Raw genomic sequence first — 22985 nt, forward strand, 5'->3', positions numbered from 1 at the left:
CTTTACTTTCAGTTCTTTTAAAAGTTTGTGTGGGTTTTTTTGCTTTTTTTGTTTTTTTTTCTCCATTTCAGGCCCAGACCTTATCTTTTTGAAGGGGATCATAAATTTCCTACAAATAAAGAGAACTTACCAGTGATTATTCTTTATGCAGAAATGGGTACCAGATCATTTAGTAAATTTCACACAGTATTGTCTGAAAAAGCTCAAAATGGAGAAATTCTGTATGTTCTTCGTCATTATATTCAGGTACATGTTTGTTTTATTTAAGATTATTTTGGGTATAAAATACATTTCATGATCTTACTAGATTTTACATAATAATTCCCATTAGGAATGTAATTTAAAGATTTTTAAAACTAACACAACTATCACACTAGGGCAATACCCTCACTGTCCATTCATGTTGTCCCAAATGGCAAGATTTCATTCTTTTTTAAGGCTGAATAATATTCCATTTTATACACACACTACATTTTCCTTATACATTCATCCATTGATGGATAGATTGTTCACATATTTGGCTATTTTAAGTAATGCTGCAATAAACATGGGGTTGCATAGTATATCTTTCCTAGCTAGTGCTTTCACTTCTTTGTGATATATACTCACAAGTAGAATTGCTGGAGTATATGAGAGTTCTATTTAGCTCTATTTTTAATTGTTTGAGGAGCCATTATACTCTTTTCTATACTGCCAACAGCAATTTGTATTCCCAACAGTGCACAAGGGTTCCCTTTGCTCCACATCCTCACCAAGACTTATCTCTTTTTTTAATAACAACCATTTGAACAGCTATTGTGATATCTCATTGTAGTTTTGATTTACATTTTTCTGATAACTAGTGATATTGAGCATTTTTTCATGTACCTGTTGGCTATTTGCATGTTTCCTTTAGAAAAATTTCTATTTAGGTCCTTTGCCTGAATTGGACTGGGGTTTTTGTTTGTTTGTTTTGCTATTGAGTTGCATGAGTTCCTTATATATTTTGGATATTAACCCCTTATCAGATATGTGATTTGCAAACATTTTTCCCTATTGCATAGGTTGCCTTATTTTGTTAGTTTCCTTTGCTCTGCAAAGGATTTTTAGTTTGATGTGGTTCCCCTTGTGTACTTTTGCTTTTATTGCCTATATTTTTTTGTGTCAAATCCAAGTAATAAGGGAAACAAATTCTGGGAATGCAATGTACAGCATGGTGACTATAGTTAACAATAATGTATTGTATGTTGGAAAGTTGCTAAGAGAGTAGATCTTAAAAGTTCTCATCACAATAAAATAACTGTATGTGGGGTATGGATGTTAACTAAACTTAATGTGGTGATCATTTCATAATATACATATACATATATCAAAACATTATGTTGTATAACTTAGATAGTGTTATATGTCAATTATATCAGGATAGGAATGAAATTAGGAGATTGAAAAAGATAAACATATATATCTTTTTAAAACAATGTCTCCCAAGTGGTTCTAATATGGCCCCAGAAGGTATACTCATCTATTGAGAATCAGTGTCCCTAGTTATTCTTTGGAGAATATGACTATTAAGTATACTTCTGCAAAATCATACTGGCTACTTTATCATACTGGAACTCTCTGGTCACTTTGTAACATCAAATTATAGCCTTCTATTTAATCAGTGACATAGTGTGCAGTCAAAATAGTTATATTGTCAATCTAATCAACATGTAATTTTAATAAAAATAGACCTATGATACTTTTTGAACAGATACCTTTTTGTGGGGAAAGAAGAAATAGAAGAATACAGATTTTCTTTTTCACCAGTTGATTCAGCCTATGAGCATTTTTGGTTTGCAAATCTGAATTTATTAAACTACAATTCAAATTTTATATTAATACATTTTCATATGGAGAAAGTAAATATGGATTTAATAAACACTTATCTTTATAACTGAGGAACTAATAATACTCCAGAACTGATCATGGAAATTGGTTATGTGCAATTACATTTCTTTTATGAACTATAACAAGATATGTGGACTTAGAGTTTTGGTTCACTTAGCTACCTGCTGATTGTCTTTGTGAGTGGATAGTCACAATGTATTTTTAAATTGAGCTGTATGAAATTGAAAAGACTTTAAAAGATTTTCAACTTTGTCAGATTACTATAATTATAAATAACCTAGTTTTCTCATGCTATCTTTCATTATAGCATATGCCTGAAAAATTAGCAAATAAAATTTTAGTGTGGGCAGCAGTATTAGATACTTGTCCGCATATCTGAAACTAATTCTTACATCATCTTTTTTTATTTTATTTTAATTAAATCTTTATTGTTCAGATTATTACATTTGTTCCTCTTTTTCCCCCCCATAACTCCCCTCCTTCCAGCTCCCACCCCACCCTCCGCCCTCACTCCCCACCCACTGTCCTCATCCATAGGTGCACGATTTTTGTCCAGTCTCTGCCCGCATCTCCCATACCCCTTCCCCCCCCAAGAATAGTCAGTCCATTCCCTTTCTATGTCCCTGATTCTATTATAATCAACAGTTCATTCTGTTCCTCAGATTATTTATTCACTTGATTCTTAGATTCATTTGTTGATAGATGCATATTTGTTGTTCATAATTTGTATCTTCACCTTTTTCTTCTTCTTACTCTTCTTAAAGGATACCTTTCAGCATTTCATATAATACTGGTTTGGTGGTGATGAACTCCTTTAGCTTTTCCTTATCTGTGAAGCTCTTTATCTGACCTTCAATTCTGAATGATAGTTTTGCTGGATAAAGTAATCTTGGTTGTAGGTTCTTGGCATTCATCACTTTGAATATTTCTTGCCACTCCCTTCTGGCTTGCAAAGTTTCTGTTGAGAAATCAGCTGACAGTCGTATGGGTACTCCCTTATAGGTTATTCAGTTTCTTTCTCTTGCTGCTTTTAAGATTCTCTCTTTGTCTTTTGCTCTTGGAATGTTAATTATGATGTGTCTTGGTGTGGTCCTCTTTGGATTCCTTTTGTTTGGGGTTCTCTGCGCTTCCTGGACCTGTAAGTCTATTTCTTTCACCAGGTGGGGGAAGTTTTCTGTCATTATTTCTTCAAATAGGTTTTCAATATCTTGCTCTCTCTCATCTTCTGGCACCCCTATAATTCTGATGTTGGTACGTTTGAAGCTGTCCCAGAGGCTCCTTACACTATCTTCGTATTTTCGGGTTCTTTTTTCATTTTGCTTTTCCGGTTGGGTGTTTTTTGCTTCTTCGTATTTCAAATCTTTGACTTGATTCTTGCGCTCCTCTGGTCTGCTGTTGGGAGTCTGTATAATATTCTTTATTTCAGTCAGTGTGTGCTTAATTTCTAGTTGGTTCTTTATCACAACATCGAGGGTCTCATTAGATTTCTTGTAGATCTCAATAAGTTTATTGGCGGCTTCTAGACAGTTCTTGAGAGACCTTAAAAGTGTGGTTCTGAACTCAATATCCTCCCTTGATAGTTTTGTCCTGTTTCTTTGTCTCTGCATTTTTTACGCTTTCTTGGTGCATCCCCTAGTGGTCTTTGTGCACAGTCTTGTTGTAGTTAAGCCTTGATTCTTATAGTTAATACTAGAGGGATTTGACCACCAGGCTGACTGGCTGTGAGAATCAGCTGTGTCTGCAGTGGGAAAACTTCTGTCCTCTGGAGAGGTGCTAATCAAGCCTTTGCCTGAGGCTATCCGGCAAATGGCTCTGCGCAGGGCTTGGGCGGGGCGAGTTGCACGGGATCAACAGGGCGGGCGGAGGGAGCAGTTATGGCTGCTCTCAGTCCCGTTCCCAGAGGCTCTGCTTCTCAGAACCCCAGCAACCGCTGCAAACCTCGGAGAGAAAGCTGCCCTCGCGTTCCGACCGATGCCAGACAATCCTGCTTCTCCCGTTTGAGTCTGAGTCCCTAGAGACTCGCCCGGATCTGGAGCTCAGAGCCTGGGACTCCCTCCCGATTGAAAACGACAACAGCGCCCCCAGCCACCAGCCCGCTCCACGCGCACCTCCATACCTTTGTATTTTCCACACTGCGCCTCCTCTGAGCCTCAGTATGCTGTTCTCTTTCCTTCTAGTTGAAGAATCTCTCCTCAGCCAGCCTTCCTGTGGTTCTGGGTGATGTCCGTTCCATCTTTTAGTTGTATTTTTGAAGTGGTTGTTCGAGGTAGCAAACTCCGGTGTTTACCTATGCCGCTATCTTGGTTTTTTCCCTTACATCATCTTATTTTGAAATAGAAAAGTCCAGGAATAGTCACTCTGGTAATATACTTACTATTTTTAAAACTGGGGAAGAAGTTTAGAAGGTAAAGAAGAGAATGAAAAGAATAGTAGTATGCCCTTAAGATTCTCCTTCCCTCTGATTTCTGCCTCTTCCTCTGTCATGTTTAGGATTGCAAATTACCCCTATGCAAACCTGAATTAAGCAAAGACACAGAGCATTCTCAAGGAACATTGCTAAGTGCTAGTTAAACTGGTTTCCTGACCTTTGAAAGAATATGCCAAATTATAATGATTGTAGCACAACTGATAAGAATTTCAGTCCGGAAGCTATAAAGAAACTTAGACATCTTCAACAATATTATGTATATTCATTCAGCTTGCTTACCTTTAGACAAAAGATGGTGACTTCTCTTCCTTGATAAAGTACAATTAATATTTGTCCTTTATTGGAAGGGGGAAATGAGATACCAAAATTCTGATTATAAATTCTTCAGATAACTCAGTTTTAGGCAATTGTTACCCTTTATTGCAAGAATAGATATAAAATTGTGGCATTTGGTATATTTTAGTCATTGAGAAACAATGGGGAAAAATTTAATCAGGCTGTTCAAGGCACTGAGTTTTTTTGTCTCCTTTGTCTCTACTTTCCAATATTTGCTTTTGGCAACACTCTAGTTCAGCGGTTCTCAATCTGTGGGTCGCAACCCCATTGGGGATCGAACGACCCTTTCACAGGGGTCGCCTAAGACCATTGGAAAACACATATATAATTACATACTGTTTTGTGATTAATCACTATACTTTAATTATGTTCAATTTGTAACAATGAGAATACATCCTGCATATCAGATATTTACATTATGATTCATAACTGTAGCAAAATTACAGTTGTGAAGTAGCAACGAAAATAATTTATTGGTTGGGGGTCACCACAACATGAGGAACTGTATTAAAGGGTCGAGGCATTAGGAAGGTTGAGAACCACTGCTCTAGTTGTTCTACATCTAGAAAACTAGCAGATGAATGCTATTTGCTGATTTAACAAATCTTGTGTGGTTCCCAAAAGCAGGACAGTTTTGTTGAAACATGATTGTATTAGATCCTTGTTAATTAACTCATGGGAGAGATGGGAAAGGTACCAGGGTGAAATAAGAAAATATAAGATATATTTTCATCATAAAAGAGAAATTAAAACAGTAGAGTCATGACAGTTTTTAGAAAGTAAAGAAGTTGTCATCAAACAAATTTTTGTTCCTTGATAGACTGGCTAGAGAAAGTGTAAATAGCCCCCAAGAAATTTTACAGAGATTTAAATACTTTTTTATTAGTAATTTACCCTAATATCCTAATACACAGTTATACTGAAATGAAAAGAAGATATTTGAGTAAGTATTTTCTCTCTCTCTTTTTTTTAAATCAATGTGTTTGAACAGAAACCAACCTCACGGAAAATGTACTTATCTGGATATGGTGTGGAGTTAGCAATTAAGAGTACAGAATACAAAACACTGGATGATACTCAAGTTAAAAGTAAGTTTTCTCTCTGTATTTGAGTAGAATGAAAATTTGGAGGCTTATATCTTTTTGTTTTTAAAAAATTTTCATAACTAAAATTCTACTCATGTTAAAAGAGGCTGTTGACGGGGTAGACATATTTTTTTGAGTTTGAAGTTTTGCTTATACCCAATGGCTTACCAACCATTTCTATTTTTATTTTTTATTTTTTTAAATATATTTTTATTGATTTTTTACAGAGAGGAAGGGAGAGAGATAGAGAGTTAGAAACATCGATGAGAGAAACATCGATCAGCTGCCTCCTGCACACCTCCCACTGGGGATTTGCCCTCAACCAAGGTACATGCCCTTGACTGGAATCGAACCCGGGACCCTTGAGTCCGCAGGCTGACGCTCTATCCACTGAGCCAAACCAGTTAGGGCTTACCAACCGTTTTTAGAAACATATTTCAAAATGAGAATATAAGGTACATTGAGGCATTAGACAGAAATGCTTATGGCTCCAGGTGACTGGCCCAGGAGCTCTGCCTGGCCTGATGTGCCCAGCCACCCACCAGGGTGAGGGTGAGGGGTCTAAGAGATCAAAGGCGATCAATAGCTCAGTAAATCTGAAACTCATCGGTAATTCATTTGCCTTAGGAGTATTTGTCTGAAGTATTCTATATAATAAAAGCCTAATATGCAAATTGTCCCCTTGACTGGGAGTTCGACCACTCGCTATGACGTGTGCTGACCACCAGGGGGTAGCACAGTCAGCTATGCACTGTGACCACTCGCCGGCTGCCTGGGGGCAGGGGTGATGGGGATGGAGGTACGGTGAGATGCGGGGTGTCCGCCAAGCTCTCTCTCACTCCCCCTGCTACCCTCCCCAGGGACGCCAGGGCTCATGTGCCAGGGAAGCCCCCGTGCTCAGGTTCTGGGAGCCCGTGAGGAGCCCACCCTGCACCCGCGCGGCCTCTTCCAGGTGAGCCAGGCCGCAGCCACCGGGACCACAGGGGCTGGTGAGGCTCCCTGTGGGTTCATGCAGAAGCCGGTCTGCAAGGCCGGCTGGGAGAGAGAGCGCACTGCCCGACTGGCTTCTGTGCAGTGCCACTAAGCGGCCCAGAGGCCCACGCTGCACCCCGGTTCGCAGTGTCTGGCTGTACTCACTGTATCTCCACATAGGGACTCAGGCACCGTGACTTAGGCAGAGGGGGCTGCCCGGGGATCCAGGGGCCCAGAGGTCAGCTGGGACCTGCCCTTCCACACCAGATGCTTGCGCTTTGATCACTGGTCAGGCCTAGGGACCGCACCCATGCATAAATTTCATGCTCCAGGCCTCTAGTTTATTTATAATGAAGTTAGGTTGATGGTGTTTTTATTTTCTTTCTTGAAGTGGGGTGGGGATGTTTGTTTAGATGAAGTAGCTTGGTTAGATTGTTGACCTACAAACTAATCTGCTTGTAGTCCTGGGTACTAAATGAATGCTCTAGACCAGTGGTTCTCAACCTTCCTAATGCCGCGACCCTTTAATACATTTCCTCATGTTGTGGTGACCCCAAACCATAAAATTATTTTCGTTGCTACTTCATAACTGTAATTTTGCTACTGTTATGAATTGTAATGTAAATATCTGATATGCAGGATGTATTTTCATTGTTACAAGTTGAACATAATTAAAGCATAGTGATTAATCTCAAAAACAATATGAAATTATATACGTGTTTTCCGATGGTCTTAGGCGACCCGTGTGAAAGGGTCGTTCGACCCCAAAGGGGTCGCAACCCACAGGTTGAGAACCGCTGCTCTAGACAAAGGACTCTGGAGACCAAAGAAGTTTCATATACTTATGAAAATGTTTTATTATCTGATTCATCAGAAATTTATATCTGATTCTTGGTTAAGAGTTTTAAATTCTTTTATATGCTCTCAGATGTAGCTTCTGCTTCAACTTTGTTTTTATGTTCAGGATCTGGTCCTGCAAACCCTGCCCTAATTGTAGACTTAGCTCTGGCTGCTCCTACTGAATATGTTTCCAATAAAGATCTTTGTTACTGTGATTTAAGTCTTGTTAGTTAAAGAGTTGCTGGAAAAGTATAGTAGAAATAATATTCAAATTTTATACATTTCTATATAGTTACATATAGTTTTATAATGCTTTATAATTTAACTTGAGGCCCGGTGCACAAAAATTTGTGCACTTGGAGGGGTCCCTCAGCCCGGCCTGTGCCCTCTCGCAGTCTGGGACCCCTCGGGAGATAATGACCTGCTGGCTTAGGCCTGCTCCTGGGTGGCAGAGGGCAGGCCCAATCCCTAGGTGCAGCCCCTGGTCGGGCTCAGAGCAGGGCTGATTGGGGAGTTGGGACGCCGCCCCGTCATGCACAGAGCAGGGCGGATTGGGAGGTTGTGATGCCACCCTCAGTCACGCTCATGGTAGGGCTGATTGGGGGGTTGGGGCACCGCCCCCTATCACACTCAAGGCAGGGTCAATGGGGAGGTTGCGGCACCACCCCCTGTGATGCACAGAGCAGGGCCAATCAGGGGGTTGGGGCACTGTCCCCCCCCCCCCCCCCCCCCGTCACGCACAGAGCAGGGCCCATCGGGGTTGGGGAGCTCCCCCGTCACGCACAGAGTAGGGCCGATAGGGGAGTTAGGGCACCGCCCCCTGTCACACACAGAGCAGGGTGGATCAGGGGGTTGGGGCGCCACCACTGTCACACTCAGGGCAGGGCCGATGGGGAGGTTATGGCTCTACCCTGTCACAGACAGAGCAGGGCCCGTGGAGGGGGGTAGGGGTGGAGCGCCACCCCCTGTCACACACAGAGCAGGGCCTATCAGGGGATTGGGATGCCGCACCCTGTCACACACAGAGCCGCAGGGCGATCAGGGGGTTTGGGCGCTGCACCCTGTCATTCTGATCTGGTGCCAGGAGACCTCTTGGCTCTGCTGATCCCGGTGCTGGGAGGCATATTACCCTTTTACTATATAGGATAGAGGCCTGGGGGCCGGCTGGTTTGCCCTGAAGGGTGTCCTGGATCAGGGTGGGGGTCCCCACTGGGGTGCCTGGCCAGCCTGGATGAGGGGATGATGGCTGTTTGCAGCTGGTCACACACCCTTCAGGGTGGGGGTCCCCACTGGGGTGCCTGGCCAGTCTGGGTGAGGGGCTGAGGGCTGCTTTCAGGCTGGCGGTTTTGACTGAAGCTCCCAACCACTCCTTTTTTTCTTTTTCTTTTTTTTTCTTCTGGGCCAGCTTTAGCTCTGGCTCTAGCTCTGAGGCTTCCGCTGCTGGTTTGTTTGCCGTTCTATAATCGAAACAATGTATAACTTTAGCTCTGAGATCCCAGCCCACTATATTTGTTACAAAGTTTCAAACTGCCAGCTCAGAGGCCGGCAAGTCAGGCGGGAAAGGGGGAAAGGGGAACATTGGAGTCTGCAGTCACTGGAGCAAGCGAGCCTCATGTTCACTTCCAGCTGCCTGGCTGCCGGCCGCCATCTTGGCTGACAGTTAATTTGCATAAGGATATGCTGATTAGCCAATGGGAAGGGTAGCGGTCGTACGCTAATTACCATGTTTCTTTTTTATTAGTGTAGATATCTTATTTAAGTCATTTTATTTAACGCCTACTCCTTTTTTAAGACATGTAACACATGCTAGTATAGTAATGTAAGGCATTTTCAACCTGTCCTTGAGCTTGTAGAATTTTATTTAAAAAGTGAGGTGATGTCAGGCTGGTGTGGGTCAGTGGATTGAGCATTGTCCCGTGCACCAAGAGGCAAGGTTTGATTCCTGGTCAGGGCACATGCTGGGCTTTCGAGCTCAATCCCCAGTAGGGGGCATGCAGGAGGCAACTGATCAATGTTTCTCTCTCATCACTGTTTCTGTCTCTCCCTCTCCCTTCTTCTTTCTCTAAAAACATACACGATAAAAACATAATAAATAATGAAAAGTGAGGTGATCACATGTATTATCTATATTACATGTACTATCTATATTACAAATTACATACTAAATTCTGTCATCACCCTTTTATATATATACTAGAGGCCCGATGCACGGATTTGTGCACCAGTGGGGTCCCTTGGCCTGCCCTGTGGGGATTGGCCTGAAACCGGCTCTCTGACATCTCCTAAGGGGTCCTGGATTGCAAGAAAGGCGCAGGCCAGGCCGAGGGAACCCACCGGTGCACCATTGGGGCCAGGGAGGGACCACAGGAGAGCTCCAGGGTGTGTCCGGCCCATCTCGCCCAGTCCTGATCGGGGCTGGCTGGCTAGGGAGGGACTGCAGGAGGTTTGCCGGCTGGGGAGGGACTGAAGGAGGGTTCCAGAACATGTCTGATCTGTCTTGCCCAGTCCCGATCGGCCAGACTGAAGCAGCAAGCTAACCTATCGGTGGGAGCGTTTGCCCCCTGCTGGTCAGTGCGCATCATAGCGACTGGTCAAATGGTCAAACAAATGGTCAGACACTTAGCATATTAGGCTTTTATTATATAGGATTTGGAATAAATTGTCTCTCCATTCTAGTTGCCACTCCTTTAGTTCAGTTCTTTTTTTCCTCTGTGTACATGTATCAGCTTCTAACTGACCTTCTCTCTGATTTTTGGTCTTCAGTACCCTCAACCCCCCAACCTCCAAAATAGATTAATCAGTTTAATCTCCACAGTGCTTTCAGATTGAATTTCTTGTCATAGAAATCTGACTTTGTGACTTCACTGGTTAAAATCACTTAGTGGCTCCCTGTAACCTCCTTCCTGAATTTAAGCATGGTAGCATAGCAAAGAAAGCTGTTCACACACTGGCTTCTTTCTGCCTTATCACTCTCCCTCAGCCCTCTCTCATTTATATCATCTGATCCGGCAACACTAAACTATACAGAATAACTTCATGTTCCCTGGATACATCCATGTGTGACTCCATGCCAAGCCTTTATGGCCTCCACAGAGTACTTTCATCTCTTTGCATATGCCGTTCCTTCTGCTGACACCTTCCTGCTTTCTCCCACCTCTTTAATTACATCTAAGGCCTACTCATCTCTTCAGACATATGCCAGTTAGTAACTCTGAGATGGTTGCCTATCTTCCTGTTTTGTCAGAGGTTTTTCTTTCCCTATATTCCATAGGGCCTGTGCTTTCTTTCAGAAAAGATTCACACACTCTATTAAAATTGTTTATTTGTCTCTCTCCTTTTCCACCAACTAGAGTTTGTGTCTCTATTTCTGGGGTCTATCCCAGCAGGCATTAGGCATCATAGTAGCCAGTCAATATATTTGCTTGATGAATGAATGAAAAGGAGGGAAAGGAAGACTACATCAAAGCACCAAAGGTTTTTAGTTGTAGTTCTAGAGATCCAGACCTTCATAAGAGTAAGAAAGGAGAAGTTTGGTTGATGAACTCTGACAGACTCTGATAGAGAGCAACCCTATGCTGTAAGAAGTCACAGATTCTTATAATCCAAATGCCTTTTGTATATACCACTCACCACACTGTATACTGCAGTTATTGGTAAGTAAAGAAGAAGTGAGGGTAAGGGATAGGAATATAAAACAGTACATCTTTATTTTTTGAGACTATGACTTTTTTCTAAAGATTGCTTGATTATTTTTAAAGGCATGAGAAATATGCAAGAACTATATTTGTTAGGGCTTGGATCTCTTTCCTGGTTTAAGATCTCAACTCAAGATTTGTTGCAGGCCCTTTGGTTTATCATTCTGGTTATAAAACAGAACATTTTTTAATGCTTAACTATTTAATAAATCAAGCCCATTTAAAAAAAGAGTGCACAAAATCTCATTCTGGACTCTGGTGGAGTCCTTCACCCACATAACGAATGCTATCTTTCTTGGGTGCAGCACTCTCCTCTTTATGGCATCAGCCTGGAGTAGTGCAATAGCCCCACCCACTAGACTCCCAGTGGCCCCATCCTTTGGAGCTTGCACCCTGCTGAAGAGTCAACTGCCCATGCCAGAGTGTAATGGTCCAGGCAGACTTAGGGGGTATTAGTGACTGAGTTGTATGGCTTTGGAGCCAGTGCCATGCCCCCCACTTTCCTGTGAACCTGAGCTTGGTGGCCTCCCTAGCATGGGAGATCTGCTAGCTCCCCCTTCCAGGATCCTGGTGGCCCCACCCTCCTGACTCCCACTGGGGCCTTACCCTACTAAGCTCAGGCTCCAGGAAAAATGTGCAATAGGCTGAGTTGTGTGGTTCTAAGACCTGGACCATTTTTTTTCTCCCACACCAGACTGGTGCAGAGCCTTCCCTTAGTTTGTTTGGTCCTGATAAACTCTGCTAGCCTCATCCTGACAACTCCCTGTGACCCCATCCCACCACATAGGTTTGTGAGCATCCATCAGGGGGACAGCTAGACTTGTTATACCCTAGGACTTTGGCTGAGTGGCCTCATAACCAACACTGGCACCACGCTCAAACATGTATCAATCTGGTAAACACCACTCACGCCTACCTGGTGATTCACTGAGAACCTACCTCATGCAACTTGAGTACCACCAGAGCGGATCTAGGGGACCTTGGGCCTTTTGTTGACCAGTCCCTGGACTTGGCGCTGGTGGAAGCCAGCCTTGGTGTGAAGCTTGGTCATTTTCATGCACACCAAGGCCCAGCAGAGGCAACCACAAACTGTGGATGGCTTTGTAACTTCAAACAGGATGCCCAGGGCCACTCACAGGCAACGTCTGGCATTGACCTACACCAGCTCCCTACCAAGAGGCCCAGGAACAGATATACCCAGTGGCTTCAGACGACATCTGAACAGGCTCTAGTTGGCCCCACAAGTGACATGTCTAAAGGGAGATCTCAGGAGGCATCAGACCACACTGAGGCAAAATCTGCTTTGTGTGATCAACACCTACACAGCAGCTCATACACTGTGGTTGGAGTCAATCCTCAAAATCAGCCAGCCTGAGGGTCCTTCCCACATATGAACAGACCAACAGCAATCAAGATTCAATTACAACAGAAGGCTTACATACCCTGCACAAGGGACATTCCTGGAGCACCCAGCTCATGTGATCAAGGAGAGTGCGCCATTGGTCCTACAGGACACCTACTACTTAAAGCCACCCTACAGAGACATAGCAGATGGACTTAATACATAGGGACAAACACAAAGAGGCAATAAAAATGGGGAGACAAAGAAACATGCCCCAAATGAAAGAGCTGGAGAAATCTCCACAAAAAAAACTATATGATTTGGAGGCAAGCAATTTACCAGAAATGGAGTTCCAAAAATTGGTTATAGGTATGCTCCAAGAATTTAGTGGGAACTTAACAGCATGAAAAAGAACATAGAAACCATAAAAAAGAGCCAGTTAGAAATGAAGAATACAATATCTGAAATGAAGAATACACTAGAAGAAATAAATAGTAGGTACATGAAGCAGAGGATCAAATCAGCAATTTGGAAGACAAGGAGAAACAAACACCCATCAGAGCAACAATAAAGGGAAAAGAATTTTTAAAAATGAGGATAGTTTAAGGGACCTTTGGTACAACATGAAGCGTAACATTTGCATCATAGAGATACCAGAAGAAGAAAGAGAACAAGGGATCAAAAACCTATTTGAAGAAATAATGGCTGAAAATGTCTCTAAACTGGTGAAGGAAAAAGACACAAGTCCAGGAGGCGCAGGGAGTCCCAAACAAGATAGACCCAAAGAGGCCCACCCCAAGACACATAATAATTAAAATGGCAAAAATTAAAGACAAAGAATCTGAAAACCATCATGAAAGGACCTGATGTAAGTGAAATAAGCCAGCCAGAAAATAGACAGTACTATATGATTTCACTTATATGTAGAATCTAATGAATCAAAGAAACTAACAAATAAAATAGTAACGGACTCATAGATGACAGACAACAGGCTGACAGATGTCAGAGGGGAGGGGTTTGGGGCTGGGTGAAAAAGGGGAAAGGATTAAGCAAAAATCTTATGTGTGGAATCTAATGAACAAATACTAGTGAACAAAATAGAAATAGAGCCATGGATGCATGGAACAGACTGAGAGCTGTCAGGGGAGAAGAGTTGGGGGACTGGATGAAAGAAGGCGAAGAGATGAAGCAAAAAAACATATATATAACACATAGACGCAGACCATAGTGTGATGATAGCCAGAGGGGAAGCGGGTGGGAGTAGGTGGAGGTGGGCAAAGTAGGGATAAATGGGGACAGAAAGAGATTGCTTTGGGCGATGGGTACAGGATACAGTGTGCAGATGAGGTTTTGTGGAATTGTACATTTGAAACCTGTATTTTTTAATTTTATTTTTTAAACCTGCATGGTTTTGTGAACCATTGTCACCCCAATAAATTCAATTTAAAAACAATAAATAAAAAGAGAGTGTACAGTCAGGAATGCAAGCATGTGCACGTGCAGGTATCATTAAGCTGAAGGAAACACAAAGTAAAACAGATGTCATTCAATTTCATTTTGAAGTCTCCTGATATTTGATTACATACTGTTTTTCCATTCTGAAAGTGTTTTTATTTTATTTTGGTTTTGTTTCCCAAATATAGCTGTGACTAATATCACTGTAGAAGGTGAGATTGAAACAAATGAAGTTCAAGGATTTTTCTTTGGGAAACTAAAGTAAGTCTGAAATGAAGTAAAATTATATTAATATACTCTTACATGTGCTTTTTATGGGAATTAATTCAATATGCTCTATTAGCTTATGTTTCACATTTTAAAAATACACATATAATTGTTTTTATTTATTATAAAAGTAATACACAGTTAATACAAAAAAAGCACAAAATTGAAAAGTAATCACTAATTCAAGAGTGTAAGTATGATTAGACAATAGGAATTGAAAATGATCAGTTATCTCTGGCAAAAAATCGAAATCAAAATTTATAGAATATTTTATAGATATAATAGGTTACAAAAATCATGGTTAATATTTAGCATGAGCCCTAGCCGGTTTGGCTCAGTGGGTAGAGCGTCAGCCTGCGGACCAAAGGGTCCCGGGTTTGATTCTAGTCAAGGTCACGTACCTTGGTTGCAAGCTCCTCCCCAGCCCAGGCCTTGGTCAGGACTCGTGCAGGAGGTAACCTATGGATGTGTTTCTCTCACATCGATATTTCTCTGTGTCTTTCCCTCTCCCTGCCACTCTCTCTAAAAACCAATGGAAAAATATCCTCGGGTGAGGACACACACATACACATTTAGCATGAAAAAAGTCATAATTTTTACTCCTCAAAAGAAGAGAAAATTTATTTCCCTAAATTTCTGTGGTGCAGATTCCCATATTAAAAAGCTTTTAATGTCTCATCTTAATTTCATATCCATGTTTAAGTAAACTTTGAACAATTAAAATTGTGCCCCCCTTTTTTTCCTGCATTACTGATTGAAGACAAGGAATAGAATGGTGAGTACTCTCTGAATATTTGTGAATGGGGATCATTGTAGCTTTATATTTTCTCTTATTTACAAGAAGGGAAAGTTTATGATTCCAATATAAAGGCAAAATTTAATGAAAACAAAAGGAGTGATTTTATTAATATCTTTAGTTCAAGTTTAGTATTACATAAAGGACACTTAGGACACTTATCTACTCTGGTGAGTAGATAACTATATAGAGTGAGGGGAACATTTTTGGAGACTATGCTAATTTATGCAAATGACTGAGTTACAGCTGTAAACTGTATTGGCCAAGTGGTATACTAGAGGCCTTAAAAAGTTAATGCATCTTGCAAAATGGATTTATTCTAATTAAGGTATTTATTTAGTAGATAACAAAACATTTTTATTTCGTTTTCAGCTGTGTCTCAACATCTCAGAATCCATAGTTCTGTTCTTTCCTAAACATAACTTTTTATGGGAATAAATTGTGTATCCTCCAAAAAGCCTTTGGAATCCTGGGATATTAGTTTTTTAAGAGGATATACTCAAAGTTAGTTCTTATACCATTACTCAACTGATTTAGGGAAAAGTAATTTTTTTCTTTAAGGTATTATATGAATAATGTATTTTAACCTGAATTACATAAATAAATTTAGCATTGAAAATTGATTATGATTAAATATGAAGAACAATATATCTCTTATAAACTTAATATTACTCCATTACTTAAAGTTTTGAGAAATGAAGGGTTAATGTAATTTGTAGTGATTTTTTCTGAAATTTTGTTGCTTTTTCATTATGAGACCAGTTATAGTCAATCTTGATTCATTTTCAATATGTGGTCCTACATTTTAATCAAATTGCAAGATATTGACACTGTAGTATATTTATTTGTTGTTATCTATAAGATTAATGCATTTCTGAATATATGTTCTATGTATTTATTCTCATTTCACTTTTTAATATCTTCATTTCTCTTTTCTCCTGAAATTATTTTATAAGTTGTGATGGTAGCTAAAGTATTTTTTTAAAGGAATTCTATTTAAATCTGAAATGGCACTGTGTCTTGATTTCATGAGAGATAGAAGATTATACTTTAGATTGTATGTATAGTAAAATGTCATTCTACTACATTATTATTTGGCATTCTCTAAAAGATACCTAGATGTGTTTAATATTAGGCAAAATTATCTTATGTTTTTTATACATTTTATACATGGAACTTTTCAGAAATAGTGTAAGCTCTAAGATTGTATAGGGAGCATTTATGTTTTTCCTTATAAAATATTTTTTATTTTAAACTATAAAAGCAATACTTTTAATTTATAAAATGTTAAAATAAAAAGTATATAACATAAAAACTAATAATTCAGCCCTCACCCTTGGGACCCTTATAGGTAATGTTAGCATGCTAACAATTGAGAGAGGTTTTGTTTTGTTTATATATTGAAAAAAATAGACATATATCTCTCTCATTTATTTTTAAGTTCTGTGGATATAGTTGCATCATGATTTATTCTTTTAATGATGAACAATTAGTTTATAACTAATTTGAAAGAGTTAATTTCAAAAGCATACTGCTTAAATAGTGATTTATAGTAGGTGATGATAATTAACATTACTTACTACTTTAATGCAGAGAAAGATATTCAGATCTCAGAGATAATCTGACAGCATTCCAGAAATACCTGATTGAGAGTAGCAAAGAAATGATGCCTTTGAAAGTCTGGGAACTACAAGGTATAGTATTTTACTTTAACATAGCAGTTTGGTAACTGATCTCTGTTTTATTAAATAAGCTTTTATATAACATGATACAAATTATTTTATAGAAAGTAATAATTACTATGATGTAAATATAAATTATTACATTACTTCTTGTGAAAATAAATACTTAATAAAAATGTTATCCATCAACCAAATTATATTTTTTATGTCTGTAAGACTTAAAATTATATGAAGTGTCATTTGGTATTATCTAATCATTTTTAAAGTGTACACTGATTTATCTATATTAAATCACATTTCATGGAATCTATAACATTGATTAAAAATCCTAACTAGTAGGTCAGGAGAAATCACATCTAACCCTTAGTTTTCTTCTATTTAAAATTTGGATCTTAATAGACTGACTATTGCATGTTTCACTATTCGCTTAGAACAGCTTCTGTGCTGACATCCCATAAGCAGATATTTTATGGCCAAAATTTAGTTTGGATTGAACAATAACTCCTTTCAGCTTGTACTTTTTTATTACTTGTTATTTTTAGTAGGTCATGGGGTCATGTTTTTCTGTGTGATCCATAACTTTCATCACATCTCTCATCAACTTTTAAAACTTTATAACAGCTTATTGAGATACAACTGACATGCTATGCAGGTTATCTATTTAAAGTATATCATTCAATGGGTTTTAGTATATTTTCAGAATTTTTAACTGTCACCACAGTTAATTTAGAGTATTTTCATCACTCCAAAGAGAAAGTACAGTAGGTCCTCGGGTTACGTCGGAGATCCATTCCTACGGCGCGATGTAACGCGATTTTAGCCATAAGTCGGAACCCACCTACATAAGCACCTACGTCACTCACATGGAGCACATACACAGCAGTAATGAAGTGAAACAGTAAAAAAAAATTTAAAGATAACAATTCCTGACTTTTACTTGTGGTAAATAAATAATAAAAAAACATAAATCACATATGTACATACGTCGAAATGACAGAACTTTTTTTTTAATAAATAAATGGGAGATGGCGACGTAACCACGAAACAACGTACATTGAGTCTGAAGTAACCCGAGGACTGCCTGTAGTGTACATGTTAACAGTCACCCTCATTTCTCCCAATTCCTCCTGCTGTAGGCAAGCCCCAGTCTACTTTCTTTTCCTTCAAAATGTACTCCAAGGGCCCCATAATTTAGAAATTATAGCTGACAGAGTGCTTTTGGAGGCTTGTAAACAGAGTATGCGTAGTCAGCTTACTTTTAATTAACCTTCTTAGTGTCTGTGTAAGGGATTTGAATGGACTAAAAACAAAAAACCTAATTAAGACATCACTGAAGTAGGGTAATGAGGGGTTGAACTATGACTATGGTAGAGGCATAGAAAGAGGAGCTGGATTTGGCAAATATTTAGGAGATAAAGGAGTTAAAAATGGCATTAATATATCCAGCTTTGAGAGAATATAAAGCATGGGAGCAGGTTTGTGTGTTGAATATAGGGCCCAGAAATAATGAGACTGGCATTACAGTGTTTGACTTAAAAGGGATTGTGACATATCCAGATGACAAGGGCTAGTTGTGGGGCGAATATAAAGTCCTTAAGCTAAAAGGAGAGGATTTCAAAAGTTGAAAATCATAGCATCAAGTTGTTTAAAAGGAGGGGGTGCTAACTGAAAGTGGGGAGTGACCAAATCAATGCACAAGAAAGGGGGCTGTGGTGCTCGTCTCCGTGTGGACAGTGGGTCCCATGAGGAAGACATGGCGGGAGGATGAGAAACGGAAGAGTTCATTATAGAAGCTAAGGAAACACATGTTCAAGAAAGAAGGAGTGATCAAGTACCTTTTCTTTTTCTTTCTTTTTTTTTTTTTGATTGATTTAACACAAATTATTGAGTGTCTGCTAGGTTTCAGCCATATCCCTACATCCATGGTTTCATAATTTTGAGCTGAGACCTACATAGTAGTGAATATATTTTACATTGATACTCATACAAAAGTGTATAATGTCTGAATACATAAGTATGCTCAAAACCAAAAAAAAAAATATTAAGCATACAGTATGTATGTTTACTACATTTTATCTACTCCAACAAAACTTCCTTTTATTCTACCATACTTCATTAGAAAAAAAAATTCACATTACTCATTAACCTGACTTCACTGTTAACTCATGGGTTCCAGCTGACATTTACTAAATTCTGAAGATAAAATGAAGAGTTAAAACAGATAACCATGTTTTCATCAAAGGGTCTTAGATAAACAGAAATAATTTCAAAACACCAATATGGAAAGTACCATTTTAAGTGCTGCCAAGTCAAGATACATAGATTATGAAGGGTATATGCCAAGAAGATCTGAATTGGTGTGGTGGGGCTAGGGAAGGGGGAACCGAAAGGCGAGGCTTTCTCCAGAGTGATGATTGAATTGAAATTTGAGGAGGGTTTGGCATAAATTTGAGGGTGGGTTATTTAGAGAAAATACAAAAGATCTTTGTGAGAGGTTGAATGTGAAATGGGAGGGAGAAGGAAATATCAAGAACAACAGCTATATTCATGGTTTGCCCACCTGGAGGGACAATTTTGTGGTGGTATTTGCTGAAAATAAAAGACTAAAGAGTACCAGGTTTGGGCAAAGATGAAGTGGGACTATCACAGTTTCAACATGCTGCTGTTGAAATTTCCAAGTGGTAAAACCAAGAAGGTATTTAAAATAGGGGTCTGGATTTTAGAGTCAAAGTGTAGGTGTTAAATAGCAATTTATGAATCATCTAGGTATGGAACATTTTAGACAAAAGCAAAAATGTTAATAGAATCTGTTATTTAAATTCTTGTTATTTGCACTCTGATTTCATAAGTGAATTTTCAGGGGCTTTCAAATAAATTACATGTAGGAAATTGATCATGTGAAAGGGAATTACACTCATGTTATAAGAAATTTTAGAAGACTAGTTATGCTATCAACCTGAGTAAAAGATAGTTGTCCATGCTCATAGTAATTAATGATGATGATTGATGATGATAAAAATATTAGCCAATACTATGTGTTTGGCATAGTAATGGGCTCTTTATATGCATTATCCTAATTTTTTAAAATTCATATAATATAGATATCCCACTCTCCCAGATGAGGAAACTTCAAGAAATGGACACACAAAATAATTAAGCATGTATCAAAAATACCTAAAACAAGCAGGTCTATCTCATTTTAGAGCCTAAATTCTTCCTTTACCACTATATTGTACTGTTTTTTAGTATAACATTGTGTAGCCAAATGCTGTTAGGCAGCATCATTGATCATATATTTCCCTCAAAAGAAATACTCTTCTATTGGTTGTTATATCATATCAATCATGTAAGTAATGACTCTTAAGGTTTCTCACTAAAAAAGCATATATTCCTAAATGTATGCACACCAGTTAAAAATTATGTTGCTTATAAATGCCTTTAATAGTAATAGAATAATAAGAGACATAACATAAAGGGTCTTATTTGTTATTTTACTGTTCATTCACTTATTCATTCATCAGTATTTGTGGAGCACTTATCTATAAGGTACTTTTTTTGTGTGAAAATATTTAAATTCTACTTTGCTTATGGCATATTGGAGACTGCCTATAGTAAGCCACAAACATTTTTTCTTCCATAGAACTGTCATTTCAAGTACAATAATGCTAAGTTTAGTATTTTATTTTTATTGTAGTATAAAAGTAGGACAATACTGAAAGAGTATTTCCTGAGTTAAATACATTGGGTCCTTCTAAAAGTTGTTTTCATATTTACTGAGTTAAAGACATTGAGTCCTTCTAAAAGTTCTTTTCAGAATTGGTTCTCTTTTTTTTCCCTTCCTCTTGTTATTCTTTTTTATCAAAGAAATATAGGGCCCAGAAATAATGAGACTGGCATTAACAGTGATTGCCAGTCTAATAATTCATTAGTAAGTAGCAAGACTAAGATTTATAGAAAAAAATTGCTTTGCATCCACATTTCTTTTCATATATCTTTTTGAAGTTATACTATAATTTGTGGAAATCAAATATTAAGTATTAAATGGTAATTACTGATTTATAAAAGTGTAAAGTTTACCTTAATAGGAAATAAATGATACCTTTCCATTTAGAAGTTTTGAAAAATGCTAAATATAAGGGTGTCTTCATCCTATCTAATAAAGAGGTAATATGCAAATTGACCATCACTCCAACACACAAGATGGCCGCCCCCATTGGACACAAGATGGCCTGCAGGGGAGGGCAGTTGTGGGCGATCAGGCCTGCAGGGGAGGGCAGTTGGGGGGGGACAAGGCCTGCAGGGGAGGGCAGTTGGGGGGGACAAGGCCTGCAGAGGAGGGCAGTTGGGGGGACAAGGCCTGCAGAGGAGGGTAGTTGGGGGGAACAAGGCCTGCAGGGGAGGGCAGTTGGGGGGAACCAGGCCTGCAGGGGAGGGCAGTTGGGGGTGACCAGGCCTGCAGGGGAGGGCAGTTGGGGGGGACCAGGCCTGCAGGGGAGGGCAGTTGGGGGTGACCAGGCCTGCAGGGGAGGGCAGTTGGGGGTGACCAGGCCAGCAGGGGAGGGTAGTTAGGGGCGACCAGGCCAGCAGGGGAGGGCAGTTAGGGGCAATCGGCCGGCAGGGGAACAGTTAGGCGTCGATCAGGCTGTCAGGGGAGTGTTTAGGGGTGATCAGGCAGGCAGAAGTGGTTAGGAGCCAGCAGTCCCGGATTGTGAGAGGGATGTCCGGCTGCCAGTTTAGGCCCAATCCCTGTGGGTCCAGATGGCAGAGGGTGCAGGCTGGGCTGAGGGACACACACACACACACGTGCACGAAATTCGTGCACTGGGCTTCTAATGTCTATATAAGAATATATGGTCAGAAGGGTTGAGTAAATTACTTACATTACATGGAAATGTCTATAAAGGTATGGCATTATGCCAAATTTTTTAATGTTCTTTTTCCCTTCTAGATCTTAGTTTTCAAGCAGCTTCTCAAATAATGGCCACTCCAGTTTATGATGCCTTAAAGTTAATCAAAGACATTTCACAGAACTTCCCCATAAAAGCCAGGTATAGTAAAGTTTATTAGTTTGATTATGGCCAGAATTCTTTCCATTAAACAAAATTTATGAAAATAGCTGGTTTCATTTAACATAATGTCAGTTAATTCTAGTATAAATAGTGTTTATGAAATCAGGACCTTTCTGTATTATGCATGTTGTTGTTTTTTACCGGAGCGGAATATTGGCTTGTACATGCATGTGTGTATGTACTGCAAAATAAAACTCTTGAATTAGAGGCAAATAGAAAGGAAAAAATAATTCATTAGATATACATATATTTAAATATAAGCAGCGAGACATGACAATCCAAGAAAAAGTTTATTTAAGCAGTAAATAAAAAGGGAATTTTTTTTTTCTGTTCACCATGGAGGATGTTGAAAAGTATTATTCTAAATAAATCTGTGCCCAAAGTATAGCCAAATCTTCTTGCCATTTCAGGTTCCAAGTAAGTAGCAAGGTCTTAATTTTATGGAATAGCTTATAGAATACTTTTTGCCAATAGGATATCTAATTGAACAGCTTCTGGAAATATTACTGTTTCATTTTACACACCTTTCAGTTCAGTAGATAATACATTAGCATATCTAAAGGTAACAATATCGATAATTCAGGTTTCCAGGTATTGTAAGGATTGACAAAATTACAGGACTTTGATGCATTTGTATTTGGATCTGGAATGACAGAATATAAAATTACAGGCAACCAGTAAAATATAAAGTAAGTTAGCTTATGTTGAATGCATACAACATGTGACAAGTGAAACAAGAGAGAAATCCTTGGGCTCTCAGCATCCCTTCTTAAGCAGTGGATGCTTGCTAGGCTTCTGTCTTAAACACTCTTTTGTACATGTATCCACAGTACAATTTACTGAATGTTATCTAGATATTCTTTACCTTGGTAAGATAAATAAAGAGTACATAGTTGGCCACAAGATACCAAGAACCTTTTCATGGTACCCTGAAAATATATAGGTTTGTCACTTTATTTACATATTAAGAATGAATATATTGATATGACTCAATTTTAATTTAAACAGTCAAAAATTTGAGGTCAGTATTATGAAACATAAAATATGTATGTGTGTATAAATATTATGTTTAGCCACATTGCTCCTAATTAAGAGTAGCTTTTGAAATTACTCAATTAAATACAACTAAAGTTAAAACAATTTTAGTTT

At 39.1% G+C, this 22985-nt stretch overlaps 1 protein-coding gene across 1 annotated transcript in view; it reads left to right on the forward strand.

Annotated features, from left to right (window-relative positions):
* The window catches only part of UGGT2 (UDP-glucose glycoprotein glucosyltransferase 2), a 162014-nt gene that overhangs the window by 20685 nt on the left and 118344 nt on the right, over positions 1–22985 (forward strand). Inside the window, exons 5-9 of the mRNA XM_070408745.1 lie at positions 72–246; positions 5625–5721; positions 14211–14283; positions 16679–16779; positions 21716–21815. Coding sequence (XP_070264846.1) covers positions 72–246; positions 5625–5721; positions 14211–14283; positions 16679–16779; positions 21716–21815 — 546 coding nt within the window. The remainder of the gene's footprint in view (positions 1–71; positions 247–5624; positions 5722–14210; positions 14284–16678; positions 16780–21715; positions 21816–22985) is intronic.

This window comes from Myotis yumanensis, unplaced genomic scaffold (genome assembly GCF_028538775.1).
Source record: "Myotis yumanensis isolate MYYU_CA2020_CCGP unplaced genomic scaffold, mMyoYum1.0.hap1 SCAF_3, whole genome shotgun sequence".
NCBI classification, from domain to species: domain Eukaryota; kingdom Metazoa; phylum Chordata; class Mammalia; order Chiroptera; family Vespertilionidae; genus Myotis; species Myotis yumanensis.